The 18,347-nt window shown below is 51.7% G+C and overlaps 1 protein-coding gene across 1 annotated transcript in view; it reads right to left on the bottom strand.

Moving 5' to 3' along the window:
- The window catches only part of ADCY3 (adenylate cyclase 3), an 87,709-nt gene that overhangs the window by 18,987 nt on the left and 50,375 nt on the right, over positions 1–18,347 (bottom strand). The window contains exons 4-8 of the mRNA XM_005686948.3: positions 4,490–4,620; positions 3,994–4,105; positions 3,662–3,789; positions 2,356–2,514; positions 1,448–1,625 (exon numbers count right to left, since the gene is read on the bottom strand). Coding sequence (XP_005687005.1) covers positions 1,448–1,625; positions 2,356–2,514; positions 3,662–3,789; positions 3,994–4,105; positions 4,490–4,620 — 708 coding nt within the window. The remainder of the gene's footprint in view (positions 1–1,447; positions 1,626–2,355; positions 2,515–3,661; positions 3,790–3,993; positions 4,106–4,489; positions 4,621–18,347) is intronic.

Raw genomic sequence — 18,347 nt, 5'->3', positions numbered from 1 at the left:
ACGGATACGATCTACAGCAGGCCAGCATCTTACGTTCTCCGAGAGAGATGCACCAAAGCAGATGCCTGACACAGATCTGACGAGCATCGTGTGACAGAGGGTTCATCTCATAAACAACAAAGTCTACAAATCAAAGGTGCAGAAACTCCTCAAAGGTTAGATACGAACATGCCATTCACAGAAGAGAAGCCCCAGGCTGACGACCATGTGGAAAGTGTCCAGTCATACTAATAACTGAAGAAATGCGATTAAAACAGTGAGATATCCTGGCTTCATCTTTCAGATGAATGAAGAAAAAAGTGAGTCAAAGACCAGCAAGGGCCCAGGAGGGGTGGCAGGAGGTGAGGACGTGGGTTAAACTTACATTGTGCAGAACCTTTAACCCAGCTTTTCCACTTTGAGACATTTATATTTTTCAGGTAGGGGCATCTAAGAAACAGCTGAAAGTCAACTTTACACAACACTGAAAACCTGGATTGCCTCAAAATGTCAGTACAAGTTTTGAAGGGAACAGCGCCCATGATTCCATGAGGAATGGGTCAGCTCGTTTGTCTGGTTGGAGCATTTGGGAAGAAGTCTGACTCCCGTCCATGGGATGCTGTCGCCTGTGCTTCCTTCCTGCATGGTGGCATCCGGGTCCTGGGGCCCAACAACTCAGACCCCACTCTACTCACCCGGAGCCTCTGTGCCAGTGTTTCAAGCTACACATCCATGAACTCAACTTTTCTCTAATTGGAAAACTGAATAGCGAAAAACAGCTTTATAAAGATGCTGCTGCTAAGCCAAGACCCCACCCATAACCCTCTCGGGGGTGTCAGGTGCCACAAACAACTCCTGACTCACATGATGCCCCATGCAAGGGTTGATTGAATACGGAAACACAAGATTAGAGTGAACAGGAATGTGTGTGGCTGTCGCAAAGACGCATTTGACTGCTGCTCTGTGACTTCAAGGTGGTCCCTAGGACAAGCAAATTTGTGGGTAATTTTTTTTTAAGGAGTAACATTTTAAAATTCACTAAAAACTTTCTTTTGGCCAGAAACTGTAAATGTTCCATCACTTCACAAAGGTCACTGATTTCTCAAATGATTGTCAGTTAGCATCTTACAGAATTGCTTAGAAGAAGACTTTCTGTTTTTTCTAGGGAATATATTGAAGTTCCTCGTGTAGCACTCATAAAATATGAAGACTCAAGAATTCTGTGACCGGGTCAAGTGTCATTTCCTGGGGCTCCACTTTCCACCCTGACATTTCCTAATTTTCTGCAGGACAGCTTTCTACTTTTTCTGAGTTCTTTAGAGCATTTCCTGTTGCTCAGACTTTACCCTTGGCACAAAATACCTTGTACTGCCCTTTGCTCTCACACTGCACCGAGAGGACCTCTCACGGTCCTGCCAACTCTTCTACAATCTCATCTCTAGGCCTGGGGGGTGGGTGGAGGACTCACCGAGCCGTTGAGGCCGTTTTGGGCAGCTGTCTTCTTCACCTCTGGCTTGGAAGCGATGATGAGGTAGGTCTCAATGCCCTTCTCTTCCAGGTAATCACAGCGACTGCCCCCCTCGCCCGGCTCCACGTCAAACTCTCCTTTCAGGCAGTCCATGGTGCTCTGGGAGATGTGCACGCGCCTGGGTTCCGGTGAGAGGGGCCCTGAGCACAGGCCAGGCAGCCCCCACCCCGCCCGCTGCCCCCGGGACACAGCAGTGCCCGACGAGTCCTGCCACTAGCTGGCTGTGTGGGCAGCCCCGCACGTCCCCCTCTCTGAGCCTCAGCGGTCAATCCGTGAGACGGTCTGTCCTCCCAGGTGGCTGAGGGTATCAGATGAGATAAGGAACTGAAGTCTGCTCTGAACACGAAGGTCATAAAGTCTGATTAGTATCCACCCGGTGTGAGTCTCAGCTGTACCACCAGCTGTCAAGGGGTAGTAACCCATGTCTAGGGAGCCACTCTGAGGGAGAGAACTGTGACTGTGTCCGAGGGAAGCCCCCCGGACCAAGGCTGGGAAGTTTTTGCCACATCCCTGTCCATCCTGAGGACAGGGCCTGCCCTGCCAACCCTGACCGAGTCTGTAAAGAGCTCAGTGAGATGTGCAGGTGCTTCAGGGCCTGTCAGGAGACTCTCACAGCTAATAACGCCCTCCACTGAGACCTGCGCCCTGCAGGAGCTACGGGGACTTCGGAGCCCGGCAGCCCCATGGCAAGTAAAGGGGAGGTTGGACAGGCTCCTGCAGGGCCCAGGAGGAGGAGCTGCTCCTGGGTGCGGAGGCCTGGTGCTCCAAGGTCCCTCGTCCCTCGTCTAGACCACAGCCCCGAGGGATGGCTGGGACGGTCCCCACCCTGGGAAGGAACACGCGCTCACCCAGGGATGCCGCCAGCCTCCATCTTGTTGGCCACGGTGACGTCGGTGGACCACACATCGTACTGCCAGCGTTTCTGGCCGAGGACGCCCCCCAGCACGGTGCCCGTGTGCACCCCCACTCGCATGTCCACCCCAGTCTTCGTCTTCTCCCGCACATACCTGCCAGGTACCCACACAAACAAGGGTGGGTTGAGCCTGTGCCCAGCCAGGCGGCCAACCCCTCTGCAGCCACTACCAGCTGCCCCCCCTGCTTTCTGCCCACGTCTGAGTCACCCACTGCTGGGGTTACAGCAGGCAGCGGCTTGAGCCTACATTCAACAACCTGTGTGTGATTTGAGGGGAGACAGGGGGCCGGAAACAGCAGGGACCCTCTGCCCCTGAGTGACCTCCGACTGCTCTCATCCATGCAGCTGACGTCACCGAGCACCTACTATGTGCAGGCCCTGTGCTAGGTGTGTGTGCGTGAAGGGGACCACCCCCCAGCCTGAGACCTCCAAGAGGAGACACACGTGAATTTCAGAATTTTGCCCAACCGTGATGGGAGTGGAAGTGAATCTCTAAAACCTGAACCATGGTCCCCAGGGAAAGGCAGTCCTGGCTTCTCTCCAGCCAGTCCTAGAGGAGGATGCTCTAACAATGCAAAACCACCCCCTTGGACACACACTCAATTCCGAGACTCAGCAAGGTGCTTTTGGGGGACTGATGCCACCCAGGGCCCCCCAGAGGCCTTGAGGGGACAGCCAGGAGTATCCCCCAGGCATCTCCAAGCTCAGGGTGCAGAGACCGCAGCGGAAAAGATCCTGGGGGCACAGAGCTCACTGCCCTCAAGGCTCCCGGCCTCAAGGCAGGAGCCAGAGCTCTGAGCTCAGAGACCAGGGTTCCAGGCCCGGCTCTGCTGCCCAAACACTTTGTGACCTCAGTGGTCCCTCCTCTGCTGCACTTGGACTTCCTGGTTCAAAAGATAGGCATGGGGATCTCTGAACTTATCTGTCCAGAGATATGAGGGGGGTCATGATGAGGAAACACAGGGAGAAGAGATGGGGGGACACTTGGGAGGAAAGTAAAGAAAATGTGAGGTGGAGGCATTTCATGATGAGGGCACTGCCTAGCAGAACAAACAGCATGGCCTGAGGCGGGAAAAGCCTCCGTCGGAGGCTGCACCCACGTCGCACCCTGACGGACCCTCCTAGGGGGCCTGGGTTGCACAGGGCCCACCAAAACATGCCAGCTCGGAAGGTGTGCTTCCCCAAGGGGCTGGGACCCATACTCTGGGAGCCCCCATCCCCCGCCAGCGGCGCCCACTTACGAGATGGCCTCCACCATGGCGAGCCCCATGAGGATGGAGCAGACAGCGTGGTCCTCCCGGTAGTCAGGCAGCCCGCAGATGCAGTAGTAGCAGTCACCCAGGATCTTAATCCGCAGCTGGTGGTATTTCTGAAAGGGCGGGGTGTGGACTGGGGTCCCGAGGCACCCCCTCCTCGGTGAGGAGGGGCTAGAGGCAAAGACCGCTGGGGAAGGCTGGGTGGGAGGAAGTCGTGGGAGCCAGGGAGGAGGGGGAGGGGCAGGCCCAGGCCACGTGGGTGCCCCCCGCCCCCCACCCCCCACCGTGGAAAGCCAGCTGAGGGGCAGGGTACTTACAGCTGCCAGCTTGTCAAAGCGGGCAAAGAGCTCATTGAGCAGCTTCACAAGCTCCTGGGCACTGCAGGCTGAGGACAGCTGGGTGAAACCCACGATATCAGCAAAGAGGATGCTGGAGGGGAGGAAGGCTCAGCAGTGAGGACGCGGATAGCAAGCAGGGCTCCGCGCTAATCACCCCAAGCTCCTACTCCAGCCCCCGGGCAGCCAGGTCCTTGCTCAGGCCCCTAAGTGGTGAGACCCTGGCACATCCAGGGCGCATTCAGGGCTCTGGCCTCTAGCTTAGCTTGTCTTTGGTGTATGTACAATGACGGGTCTGGACCATACAGCCCATCTCAGCCCCCAACATCTGGCAGCAAGGCAGCTCCTGCAGGGGCTGAAGTTCATACTGTGGGGAGGGGGTGCATGTTTCCAGGAAGACTCTCGAAGTCCACAGTCCTCAGTCGACCCCCTGAAGTCCCCATCCAGTGCTCAGAACCCAGGCCCGGGGCCGGCTCACCTGACGTTCTCATGGCGGTACATGTACATGGTGTTGAACTGCTGCTGGTCTTTCTGGCTCTCGTCCTTCTTCATGTCCTTCAGCATCTCGTCGGCCACGTGCTTGGGCAGGATGGAGAGCATAAGGTTCTCCTGTGGGGGAGGGGAGGGTGAGCTGGAAGGGCAGGGCTGGTGTGGACACTCTGGGAAGAAAAGCCCCAATCCTGGTCACAGACGTGGGCCAGGAACCAGGTGACCTTCCCTGGAGACCTGGCAGGGCAGACCCCACCCTGGAAGCAGCTGGAGGCCCAGGACAGGTCAGTTCCTGCCCTGAACAGGCTGAGTGTTGAGACCTGAGCGTCTTCAGAGCACTGATGGGGCTCAGGAACCCATGGAGAGACTGAGTGACTCGTTACCATGAAGCCCTTAGAACGGCGTCTGCACACAGCAAGTATCCTCATGCCTTAGCCGCTCTTGTGTTGCTTGACGTGAAGTGTCGCTAAGGCACTGAGACAGAAAGTATCCCAGAAAGACAAGGTCTACACTTGCCCCGGCCTTCCAAGCGGACCACAGGCTTACAGATGACAAGCTCCAGGGGGTTTTCAGGTCAGCAGGAGACCTTCTGTCCCTCAGCCGGGCCTGTGAGCTCTGTCTGGTCCAGGCATCATGATGAGGGGACACAAAGAAGGATCCTGCCTTCCACGCTCGTCTCAGCCTTTTTCTCCCCCTGACATATGCATGCGGGGTGCACAGTAATCCAAGGACTCAGCAGGTGTGTGAGGGGCTGGGGAGAACATGCTAGGCAGGGAAGGGTTGAGAGGGACCACAGGACACCAAGGATCAAGAAAGTCCAGCGTGGTGCTGCTCATCTACTGCAAACTCTGCGGCCCCTGCCCACATGGTCAGGCCTCTCCCACACCCTCGGACTCTGCACCAAACTCTCCTCCAAAAAAAGACTCTCTGGGCTCCCTGGGAACCTTGGGGACATCAAGATACAATCTAGTCCTGTGTGGTGGCCGCTCCTAGCACAGTCTGGGCTCTAGGACTGTCAACCAGGGCCGGACAAAGGCAGCAGCTGAAACACAAAGCATTGCAGCTCTGATGCCCCCAACCCGGGTGCCTCGAAGACAACAGGGCGAGGAGGTCAGGGGCTCATCTCTGGGGAGTGCCACAGGGGAGACTGTCACTTTTTGCATCATATGCTTCTGTAGCTTTTTGCAAGAGAACAGATGAGTTCTGAAAGCAGATCATCATTCAACGTCAAATTGTCAAATAATAAGAAAGCGGCTGTGTTGTAAATTACGGCTATAGATCTTCGTGGGCCGTGTGAGGCAACCTCATGGTCGACCAGAAACAATTAAGCAGGCAGAGTCTACTTTAAGGTAGAGTCTGATAGGGGCCTCCCAGGTGGCAGTGGTGGTAAAGAACCTGCCTGTCAATGCAGGAGACATAAGAGACGTGAGTTTGATCCCTGAGTCAGGAAGATCCCCTGGAGGAGGGCATGCCAACCCACTCCAGTATTCCTGCCTGGAGAATTCCAGGGCAGGGTCTACCTTAAGTCACTCTGATAAAACAGGTCTTAAATAAGAAGTAGGCATAGTGTACACAGAAGAAGGGACAATTTGTCAGATGAGAAAAAATGCAGGAAAGGGACTAGACAGGAAAGAACATTCTAGAAGGTGGAGGACAGGAGCAGGAAAGTGGCTGAGTGGGCAGTGAAGGAGGGGCTAGGCCCACGTCACAACCCCAGGACTTTCGTGCCTGCCAGGCTCTGCCCTCCTCCTCCCCCCACCGCCTTCCACGTCTGATTTCACATCCCCGGATGGCTCCCACAGTGTTCTCTGTGGCCCCAAGGCCTCCTCCACGTGACCCACTTGCTTTCACGGCCCTGACTCCCCCTGACTTCCCTAGTGGCCCCTCCCAGTAGACAAGCTGGACACCATCTGCTTTTCTCTGCATGCCTTCCTGCCCTCTGCTCTGGTGTCACTCTTTCTAGAACACCCTTCCTCACCGATCTGCCACCTCCCCAAAGCCCCCAGCCCCTGGCCAGGTGTGTTCACCCTGCTCCTCACTTATACCCACTTTACCAGCATCTTCGCTGATGCTGACCTTGTTTGCCCTTACACTTCAGAGATTCTAAACCCATTCCTGGGTCCTGGCCTCTTTTAAGACTGTGTGATGCTAACAATGGATCTTCCTGATAAATCCTCACACACACATAGAAGGTTCTTGACAGTCACTCTCAGAGTCCAGGTAAAACTCCAACGTTTCCTCTACGTCCTTGAAGGAGGGAGAAGCTGGGATCCACGTGCACTTGCCAGGTGGGTCTCCCAGGGGGTGCAGGCGTGGACAGGACAGGGGCCATGCAGGGCAGTCTCATGGGCCCAGAGCAGAGAGATATGGCTTGGTCTCCCCAGCAGAGAGGCAGAGCCCCACCCTGCTCTTCCTAAGACAGCAGTTGCTATATGTTTTGAGAGTCATAAGAATGTTCCAAGCCTCTGACCCATTAATGGCTCCTCTGGGAATTTATCCAACAGAAATAATCCAAAAGAAATAAAAAGATTTATGTGCAAGAAGAACCTCATTGCAGCATCACTTACACTTGTGGAAAAAACTCTAAGCAGCCCAAACGTCCAGAAAATGGCTCATGAGATTGTGACACATCCTCTGGATGGGAGATTATGAAACCTTCAAAATTACCTTGATGAAACTGTTACAAGGAAATACTGAGAAAGAGAAGCAAGACACAGAACTGTAATCTGTGAAGGTGACACTGGATACACGTGCATCTTAATATCAGCAGAAAGACATATGCCAGACAGAAACGGGCAATTCAATGTGGGAGATCGAATTAGGAGAAATTTTCAGATGTTTCTCGAAACTGCTATATGGTGTCATCTAGAGAAGGAGGTGGCAACCCACTCCAGTATTTTTGCCTGGAGAATTCCACAGACAGAGAAGTCTGGCAGGCTACGAGCCCACGGGGTTGCCAAGAGTCAGACACGACTGAGCAACGAGCCCACCTCCATATGGCGTCATACTGCTGCAGCTTTTTTAAACTACGTTTTAAACTGGAAATAAACACAAAACTTCCTGTTGCCTCCAGCTGTGACCTGACCCCAGCTTGTCTACAGCTACCACGGTTTTCTTCGAAAAGGACAATCCCTGCAAGGCCACTGAGCTAGCTCCAGACTCCTGTGTCTGCTCGGGTCTAAGCTGAGAAAGAAGACTGATGGCCAGGTACGAAATGAGCAGGAGGCCACAGGCCCACAGTGAAGGGAGGAGGAGGCAGTGGTAGCCCTCCCTTAGGAGCTGTGAGACAGAAGCAGCACTCTGGGCTGCCTTCTTTCTGCAGTTCTCAGAAGACAGCACCTTGCCTGGCAAATGGACGCTATTGACCAATATCACAGCTGTCCCTCTCCTTCCCTAAAACCTTCCCACCTACCCTGTATTTTCACAAATGTGCAAACTGCCTCCATTCTGCAGGTGCCCAAATCGAGGTGTGGCGGGTTAGTGGTTTGTTCCAGTTCCTCGGGCCTCATGGAAGACCCAGAACTCGAACCCAGGGCTCTTTGACTGATGGAACCCTCACCTGCAACAGACGTTGTTCTGCTATGAATGTGAAGTGCCCGAATCTTATCTAGTAAGGAGCTCACCTGGGAGTGAGCCCACCAGAACATTCTGTGGGCCCCAGTCCCCGTGGTGCTATGTGGGAGGGTGGGTCCTCTGTGGGCGCCTCAGCATGGTGGCCTGGGGCACATCAGACCACAGCTGGGATCCCTCCTGATGGTCAGCAGAGGAGAAGGAGGGTGCTGCTGAGGTGGGTGCAGGAGAGGCCTGGGCTCAGTCCTGGGAAGGCCGCAGCCCCTCTTCCCCACGGGCTGAGGGGAGGAGGAGAAAGGGGCCAATGCTATGATCTCTGCCTCAGCGACTGACAGTTGGCTCTGAATGTGACCAGCAGCGAGGCGCCTGGGACACTGGGCTGCCCCAAAGCTGTGAGAGAGATCAGCTCCAGCAGCTCCAGAGGGGCTCACTTAGAAGAGGTGCCAGCAGGACTCCCCTACAGAACAGGTGCAGTGAGCTGCAACGGGACTGACCGCAAAGGGCCCAAGGTGCCCGGTTACTGCTGGAAGTACTCGACACTGCCAGGAAGAGCAGCAACCTCTGGTGAGTCCTTGGGTGCGCAGGCTTTAGAAGGTCCCCTGGTTCAGCTAAGCCCACCTCATGAGACCCGAGGCTTCATGACCCCGAGTCTTTGGCCTGCAGATGGGAGCCTGAGGCTCACCTGGCCCAGGATCCTCAGCTGACTGGGGACCACACTGAAGTTTGTAAGCACCACTTTAGAAGCACTTGAGAAGGATCTGAAGGAAAGGAAACTGAGGGCAAAGGCACAGCCATGATTATGTAGTGAGGAGGGGCTTACTGGTGCACCAAGAAAAAGATCCTGCTGCTGAGGTCACTGCTAGAGACCCTGGCCTCCAAGGCCATGCTCAAGCAGCAGGCAAAACCTTTAACCGAGACCTGAGGATTAGAAAGAACACTTAAAACCCAGAGGACAAGGCAGCAATGAGATTCAAGTCAAGGTGGAAATGACAACACACCTCAGAAACTTGGACTGTATGAACAGTCAAAGGTGCAGAGGTCCGGCCCTCACCCAGCCTCCTCTAACAAAGACAAAATCCACTGATGATCACAGTCCCAAAGAACTGGGAGGAGAAGAGGAAGATGTGATCGGAGTTTATCAGGAACAAAGAGAAGGCACAGGGGGAGGGTGTTCAACAATTTTGATGATCTTTTCGTTTAAGTTTTCTTCTCCCTTAACCGTTTTTAATTTTTTAAATTAGTTTTTTGTAACATTTTCAAAACTGAATTGAAACTATCACCTCCACATCTTTAAAACTCCTGACATTTTGAATTCTAACACTCAGCATTCATTATCAGGTGAATTTCTATGATCCACTCCAGACCCCTTCCTATCATCTCTCCTTTTATAAAAAATGACGTGTGTGCAGAGGCCACTTTTCTCAGGACTGTGCCTTTCCAGGCTGGTGGTGCCCGGAAAAGTTCTGGCAAGAGCCTGCTGGACATTTGCCAGAAACTAAACTGTGGGAAAAGGACATTTCCTTACCTTGAAGCTACTTTTAAAATCTGATGGTCTAGACCGAAAGAAGGAATCGAAGTTGGAAGTTGAGGACAGATGTGGAGATAATAATGACTAACTACACAGCAGGCTTTGCTAAAGAGACAAATCATTTTAAAGGTTTAAAAGTCTTATTGGAAGGAAGAAGAGTAGCTGAAGGGGGTAGAGCAAAAAAAAAAAAAAAAAATCACTGAGCTGGGGTCAGGCTTCTAAGGCTCCTGTGACCCAGGGCATACACTGCCCCTTTGGCCTTGATTGCTCATCTGTAAAATGGGTTCTCTCTTTCTCTGTTCAAAGTGGAAATCCTTCCAGAAAGAAAACTTCAGAAGACATATAGGATGTATTTATAGAATATCTGGATAGGACATCACAGGACAATTGGTTAATATGGATTTTACTCCATAGTGGTCTGGGAAAATGTACAGAATGAAGTTCAAAGTGGGTAAATGTAATAACCAACTACAAGAGAATAGAACTGGGGAGGCACAGCGTATCAACACTGGGGGAAAGTCTAGCCATTTGAGACGCTATTAGGTCTTAAATGAATCCACAGCATAAAATCGTGCCTACACAAGTCCCTTGTCCCTTAGGAGATGTTAAGGTCCTGGAAGAGGAGGTGGTGGAGCCACTAGGTCCTCCCCCAACAAAGAAACAGATCACCTGGGCCGTGGTCAGCAAGTGACCGTGAGGTGAGGGTGCTGGAGGTGGGGCACCTGAGGGTGGGTGGGGGATGGGATGAAGTGAGGGTGCTGGAGGTGGGGCACCTGAGGGTGGGTGGGGGATGGGGATGAGGACTGGGAATCAGCCCAGGAAAGGGAGGGTCCTGCAGCCTCACAGAGAATTCAAGTCCAAGGAAAGCTGTTGTGTAGAAAAGGGATGCACTTGCTCTGAAGGCCCCACAAGGGAAGACTGCAGAGAATAGACCATTGCTTCCAATGGAGGCAGAATGTTCTAAAAGTCAAAGGAGTTCAAATAAAGAATGTGCTGCCCCGAGAGGTGGTGATCTCTCATCCTCAGATGCCATGTGAGAAGGCTGCAGGAGGGGGCGACCACCAATGGAGGACTGGCCAGCAGATGGGGATTCAGGGGCCCAGAGGCTGTGACATGGTTCCACACGGAGAAAGAAGGCGGGTGAAGAGCCTCCCAAAGCCCCTGTCCAGCCCTCAAGCTTTGACGCTCATCCTGAAAATACACAGCAACGAAAGGCAAGGCCTTGACCCTCTGGGCAAAGAACCAAACGAGGTCCAGAAAGAGAGAGAAAGTCTCTGGTAGGCCTTATGAGTAGAGCTGAAGACTGACCTTGTGAGTAGAGGAGAAGGACCCAGGCCCACTCCAGGGCGGGGGCTGGGTGAGCAGCCCCAGGTGGGGTGGTCCCTGGGAGAAGAGAGCGCAGTGACCCCGGCAGGATGACTGGCCTCCTGAGCTGTGGTCTCCTCATCTGTAAGTGGTCACGTGCTGAGCTGCTCAGATGAGCCCTGGACAGAGCACTGTGAGCCCGGCCTCAGCCAGGCTTGGGGAAGGGACAGACGAAGCCCCCTTCTCCTTAGTGAGGACTCACGCCAGGTCTCACCTTCCTGCTGCCCTAGGATTGAGTCAGAGGAGGGGGCCAGCACTGCTCCCAGGGGCCCCAAGTGGTTACAGCTGATACTCTGATGAAGCAGATTCAAGAGTTAATTACAGCAGCGTAGCCACCAGGGACCGGGCTAAATGAGCTTGGCTGATGAGAAGCTAACATCCTCGTGGAAGGGACAGAGGGAGGGAGACAGATTAACCGTGGTGAGACCGACAGTGCCCAGGCGGTTGGCATGCGTGCGCGTGTATGTACAGGGTCTGCATGAAGTAAGCATGTTAATTCTGCTTATCTAGTTACAGGATGTGTGTGTTCTTATGTGTTCACACACACACGCACACACACACACATGCCACTACAATGGGCTGGGAGAAGACCCACAGCAGTCTGCAAACATGTCTGTTCTGGTCCTCATTAATCCACATTCTTGGAGTTTCCAGGCCACTTAGAAGCCAAAAGGTCACTGGGCCCCAGCAGGTGCCCATCTTGGTCTGACCACCTGAGCAGAGGAGGCAGAAGGAGAAGGAAATGCCGAGTAGGAACCTGGCCTGTTAGCCCAGGGAGGCCAGGGCCCAAATAGCCCCTGACCTGACAAGAGGACACAGGACCACATTGTGTCAACTGGACAGTCTGCCATTTGAGTGTGAACAGACAGCCACCATTTAGACCCAGGGGGCCCACGTGTGCTGCTTCATCCCAAGGACAAGGTCATGATTGAGGTCACTCAAAGAACAGTCACTGGTCTCCTAGGCAGACCCCTGAGCTACATGCTGTGAAGGTCAATGGTGAACAGTATTCCCAGGAACTCAGGGGAGCAAGGCCATCAAGTTCCATGCCAACTGGCTGGTCTCACAGGGCAGGAGTGCTTTGCTGTCTTCAGGCAAAAGCTGGGAGAGTTCAGAGGACAGAGAGGCTGCATAACTCAAAACCCAGCGTATCTTTAAACAAGACCTTCTGGTGCGAGACAGGCTCCAAGCCAACAGCCCAGGATCTCCCAGAAAGGCAGACTCCACACCCAACATCAGAGTTGAGAGAAGAGCCAAGAAACCACACAGACCAAGGGTCGGGCCCCATCCCTACCCTGCTAGAGGGGAGAGCTGGTGCAGAGCAGGTGGGGCTGACAGTCACCTCCCTGGGTGCCTGTGCAGTCCCGAGAGACAGGCTACTGTGGGTCAAGGTGACCAGCATCTCAGGAGACAGCACTTTGGGCCCAAAGATAGCCACCTGCATAGTATCTGGAGCCCTCACCAGACAGCCTGGCACAAAGCAGGTGCTCCTAAGAGGTCTGGTGAGTTAATGAACTGCCAACCAGGAGCCACGGCTCAAGGGGCAAGGCATCACCCTCCAGAACAGCACTTTCTGCACTCATGGAAATGTTTGGTAATCTCTGCTGTCCAACACATAGCCACAAGCCAGCCACACGGAGCTCCCGAGCCCATGGAAGGTGGCTACTGCAATGGAGGAAGTGATTTCTAATTTAAAATTTTAAAATAATTTTAATTTAAACAGTCCCAATGACTGTACACCTCTAGAATGCTATAGCAGCAATTAAGTCCAGCTCACATGCCAACTCTGCGGGACAGAGAGCAGCTGCCCAGAGCACTGTGTTGAGAAGGATGCTGAGGTCACATCTGTGATCAGTGGAGAAGAATGCTAAGATGCCTGCTGTGGAAGCACAGACCACCTGCTTTCATCTTGGACCCGGAGCAAACTCACCACCTCCAGGCTAAAATCCTTAGAGCCATCTCTGACTGAGCCATCACTCTCCCATATCCCAGTCTACCCTCCAGCACCCTGCCTTCAAAACATATCCAGAATCTTCTGTTCTTCTCATCACTCCATCCTGGTCTGGGCCATTATCATCTCTCACCAAAATTACTGCAAAGTTTCTAACTGGTCTCCCTGCTTCTACTGCTGTGTCCTTTCCACCAGCAGCCAAACTGATACATTTAAATCCTCCAAAGCAGGGTCCTCCTTAAGGGAAAAGCCAAGGTCTAACAGACCCCGTCACCTCTCTGCCGCACCTCCCCGCTCTCATCCCCTCACCTCTGCTCCTCCTGCACTGACTGCCTTGACGTTCTGTAAACATACCTCAGGGCCTTTGCACTTACTGCTCATTTCTCTCATCACTGCGTGGCTCACACCCACACTGCCTTCAGGTCTCTGCTCAAATCTCATCTTATTAGAAAGCCTTCTCTGGCCCATGACATTAAGCAGCAATCTAGACTCTGTTCTGTTCACAGCTGCTGAAAGTATTTGTGGGATGAATCCTATCTTTGAGACAGTCTGATAATCTTATCCTGTTCCCATTTCATAGACAAAGAAACGGGGGCTCAAAGGGCAGAAGTAATTGGCTCGAGGTCATGCCGCAGGTAAGTGCCCTGGCTCAGATGTGAATGCAAGTCTCACTCTGACCCCATGCTGGCAGACCTTTCCATTTCCCGAGGCAGTCAGAAATAACAAGTTTTTACATATGTCTACATTTTTAAGTGCTGGAAAGTCGTGAAGCTCTGGGCAGGTCAAAGAAAACAGAAACCAACAGAGCGGATGTCTGGGACCACTCGCCTGACCCTCCTAGTTAGTAACTCTCCCAAATAGATAGCCTCACCAGGGTGGAGATAGGAGGGCCTCTTCCCCAGAAGGGTTTGGTTATGATTAAACAATTCAGTAAAAACTGAGCCTACAACCTGGCACAAGAAATTGTTCAAAAAAAAAAAAAAAAAAAAGCACAACTACCCCTATTACTAAACAAAACTTCATCCTTCTAGCCAGATAAAGGTGGGGATGCACCATAACCCTGACCACGCTGGATGCAGACTGTGGACTCCATGGCTGTGTGCAGAGGATAACACTGCTGGGCTATGTGGCCAGGGCTCATGACCTTCCAGAGCCTGGCAGGGACCCAGCTCAGGGGGCTGCCCACCAGCAGCATGGGCAGTGCCACCAGTGCCCATTCCTGTCCCCCCACCGGCAGGGGCCCTCCATGGCCTTAGAACAACCTTTCCTCTGCGGGCTCCTTACTTGCATCATCTAACACACATTTATTTTGCCAAATCCTGGAATGTTAGAATGAAGACCATGCTGTGAAATCCAAGAGGTGAGAGCTGGAACGGAGGGATGCACTAATTCTTACTTCACACCATGGGAAATTCACCTTCTGGCTTTTCTCAAACCAAGAAGCCTTCAAGGCTAAACTAAAAACACACTCGCAAGTAGTTCTGTGAAGCAGTTAAGGCAGCAGGGATCTCCGGAGGCTGATGGCAGGGGGTTTCCTCTGTGGTTCCCGTCACGTAGGTGATGGGTTTGCCCCACCTACATCAGCTGCTTATATAACAGGACTCGTCATGTAAAGAGAGAGAGGCAGAGCTGCAGCAGGCAGCAGGGCGCATCCTCCTCCTCTGTCCCCACCCCCCACTGGCTCCTCGGAGGCAGGTCCCCAGTCCCAACCTCACTGTTGCCAGGACAACAGTGGGCACTCTGAGGCTGACACTGGAAGCCAACCCCTAGGCTGGGAGGCCGCGAGCATCTCACCTCTATGTCACTCTCACTCCCCTCTCCCCACCAACCGAGGCTGAGATCACTCTGGGCCTTATTCTCACAGCTAAAGGTCTTGAAGGGAACAGGGAGGCTGGCTTGGGCAGAGACATTCAGAAACAGACAGGAGATGGAGCTTTTGAAATGGCATAATTTGGAGTCCCAAGCCTCTCTTGCCTGAGAAGTCTGACTCTTATGGTAAGTGGGTAAGGCTCCCCTTGGAGACCTGCTCAAGGACAGAAGGTCATCCACCCCAGCAAAGACTCCTGCACGAAGAAGAAAGGCCATCCCTGGTCACAGGTGACCTGGGCTTTGGACTGAAGTAGGAGGAGAGGCAGAAAGAAGCACCTGTTGTCTGCACAACCCTCTAGAAGCTGAGTGGGACCCCCCAGTGCCCACCCACACTGAATTCCCCAGGACACCATGGAGCAAGGAGATCTGGCCCTGACCCTCACTGGGGATGGGTGATGATGACTGCTTTTCTGACCCTGGGCTCCCCTGAAGCTTCCTCCTCCAGGAGCGTGGGGACCAAGGGCAGTTCTCCCCCAGTGAGGACCCCAGTTAGGGTGGCTCACTAACCGAACGTGATCTGAAGGGAAGTGCAGGCCTGCCTGTCCCCATCCTCTCTGCACCCTCCCCCACAGGCTCCTCCAACCACTCCCCATCTCTGGGAAGTGATTCTGAGGATGTGATTCCGAAAGGTTCATAATTCTGCAGTCCGTACTTGGTGACAGGTGTGCTGGGTGGATTTCCTGGATGCCTGCAGTTGCCAGGTGGCAGCTGGGGCGCTTAGCAACCCTCAAGATCCCCAACTAAACCCTGGAGCTATGGTCACATGAGAATAAAGAAAAACAACTCCACCCTGTGGTCCCACTGGATGGCCTAAAGTGTCAGATATGTGCTCAGCAATGCAACAAGAGGGCCTCACTTGCCAGGGCCATGCTCACTCTTAGAGCCTCAAACCCATGAGGCCCCACTCTCCCGGCAAAGGAGGAGACAAGCCGAGTCACTGGAACCCAAGACCCCGTCCCATCTCCTCATCACCCAGGGGCTCCCTTGTCTCAACACAGCCTTTTTTACCTCAACAAAAAGGAAAAAGAAAAAAAAATCCCAGTAAATTTGAAAGCCTGTTCTAGCTGAGAGCCCAATTTTAAAATTGTATTTTTTTTAAAAATTATTTTTTAAAAGAAACCCCTGGATTATGGGAAGTTTTTTTTTTTACTTCCCTGTATCTTCAAAATATATCCAACAACAATAATATTAGTGGTAGACAGTTCAGGGCCTACTATTTCTGTTCAGTTCAGTTGCTAAGTTGTGTCGACTCTTTGTGACTCCATGGAATGCAGCATGCCAGGCTTCCCTGTCCATCACCAACTCCCAGAGCCTACTCAAATTCATGTCCATCGCCTCAGTGATGCCATCCAACCATCTCATCCTCTGTCATCCACTTCTTCTCCTGCCTTCAATCTTTCCCAGCATCAGGATCTTTTCCAATGAGTCGATTCTTCACATCAGGTAGCCAAAGTATTAGAGCTTCAGCTTTAGCTTCAGTCCTTCCAACAAACATTCAGGACTGATTTAGGATTGACTGGTTGGATCTCCTTGCAGTCCAAGGGACTCTCAGGAGTCTTCTCCAACACCACAGTTCAAAAGCATCAATTCTTTGGCGCTTAGCTTTCTTTATAGGCCAACTCTCACATCCATACATGACTACTGGAAAAACCATAGCTTTGACCAGACGGACCTTTGTTGATAAAGTAATGTCTCTGCTTTTTAATATGCTGTCTAGGTTGGTCATAGCTTTTCTTCCAAGGAGCAAGCGTCTTTTAATTTCATGGCTTAGCACTGTGCTAAATAAACCCTTTACATTTAGCTTCCATAATAAGCATATGAGACAGCAAAAACTTGAATATCTGGTTCTAAACTGCTACATCTGAGAATAAGCTGTGACTTTTATAAGGGTTAACACTTGCAAAACACAGAAGGAGGAAAAAAGACTTGAAGGAATATGCCTTTATCAGTATTTTTTCTTTGGACTTGTCTGTTTTGATCAAATATTGTACAATGTATTCCAAAAAAGAAAAGAAACTCTTCCAACCTGTGTTCACCTGGCTGTGACTTGACTCAAATAAGAAAACAGTGGGCAACAGCTCACAGGATGCTACCACTGCCTTGGGGCCTGTTCCCTGCGGCTGGGGTTTCCAAACAGACATCTGTGCGGGGAGCTGCAGGAGTTCCTAAACAGAGAAGTCTTTTCTAGATAAACAAGGAAACCTTAAGTGCCTAAGTCCATTCTCATGCACTGCTGAGAGGAGCGTAAATTGTTTGAACTTCTGTGAGACAATTTGGTAATATTTATCAACATTAAATATGTCAGTATGTCAGCAAATTTGGAAAACTTGGCAGTGGCCAAGGTCAGTTTTCATTCCAGTCCCAAAGAAGGGCAATGCCAAAGAATGTTCAAACTACTGCACAACTGCACTCATTTCGCATGCTAACAAGATAATGCTCAAAATCCTTCACACCAGGCTTCAGTAGTACACGAACTTCCAGATATACAAGCTGCATTTTAAACAGGCAGAGAAACCAGAGATCAAATTGCCAACATGCCTTGAATGATACACAGAAAGCAAGGGAATGCCAGCAAAACATCTACTTCTGCTTCACTGATCACGGTAAAGCCTTTGTGTGGATCACAGCAAACGGTGAAAAATTCTTCAAGAGATGGGAATATCAGACCACCTTATCTATCTCCTAAGAAACCTGTATGTGGGTCAAGAAGCAACAGTTAGAACTGGACATGGAACAATGGACTGGTTCAAAATTGGGAAAGGAGTACATCAAGGCTGTATATTGTCACCCTGCTTATTTAATTTATATACAGAGTACATCAATGTGAAATGCTAGGCTTGATGAATCACAAGCTGGGATCAAGATGGCTGGAAGAAATATCAACAACCTCAGATATGCAGATGATACCACTCTAATGGCAAAAAGTGAAGAGGAAGTAAAAAGCCTCTTGATGAAAGTGAAAGGAGAGTGAAAAAGTTTATTTAAAACTCAACATTCAAAAAACTAAGATCCTCACATCCTGTCCTATCACTTAACGGCAAACAGAAGAGTGAAAAGTGGTAACAGTGATAGATCTTAGTTTCTTGGGCTCCAAAATCACTGCGGACAGTGACTGAAGCCATGAAGTTAAAAGACGCTTACTCCTTGGAAGAAAAGCTATGACAAACCTAGACAGCATATGAAGAAGCAGAGATATCACTTTGCCAACAGAGGTCCATATAGTCAAAGCCATGTTTTTCCAGTAGTCATGTACGGATGTGAGAGTTGGATCATAAAGAAGGCTGAGCACCTAAGAACTGATGCTTTCAAATTGTGCTGCTGGAGAAGACTCTTGAGAGTCCCTTGGACTGCAAGGAGATCAAACCAGTCAATCCTAAAGAAAAATCCTGAATATTCACGGGAAGGACTGAAGCTGAAGCTCCAACCCTTTGGCTACCTGATGCGAAGAGCCAACTCATTGGAAAAGATGCTGGTGCTGGGAAACACTGAGGGCAGGAGAAGGGGGTGACAAGATGAGATGCTTGGATAGCATCACTGACTCAATGGACATGAGTTTGAGCAAGC

Source organism: Capra hircus, chromosome 11, assembly GCF_001704415.2.
Source record: "Capra hircus breed San Clemente chromosome 11, ASM170441v1, whole genome shotgun sequence".
Classification (NCBI taxonomy): Eukaryota; Metazoa; Chordata; class Mammalia; order Artiodactyla; family Bovidae; genus Capra; species Capra hircus.
This window is presented reverse-complemented; position numbering and strand designations above follow the sequence as displayed.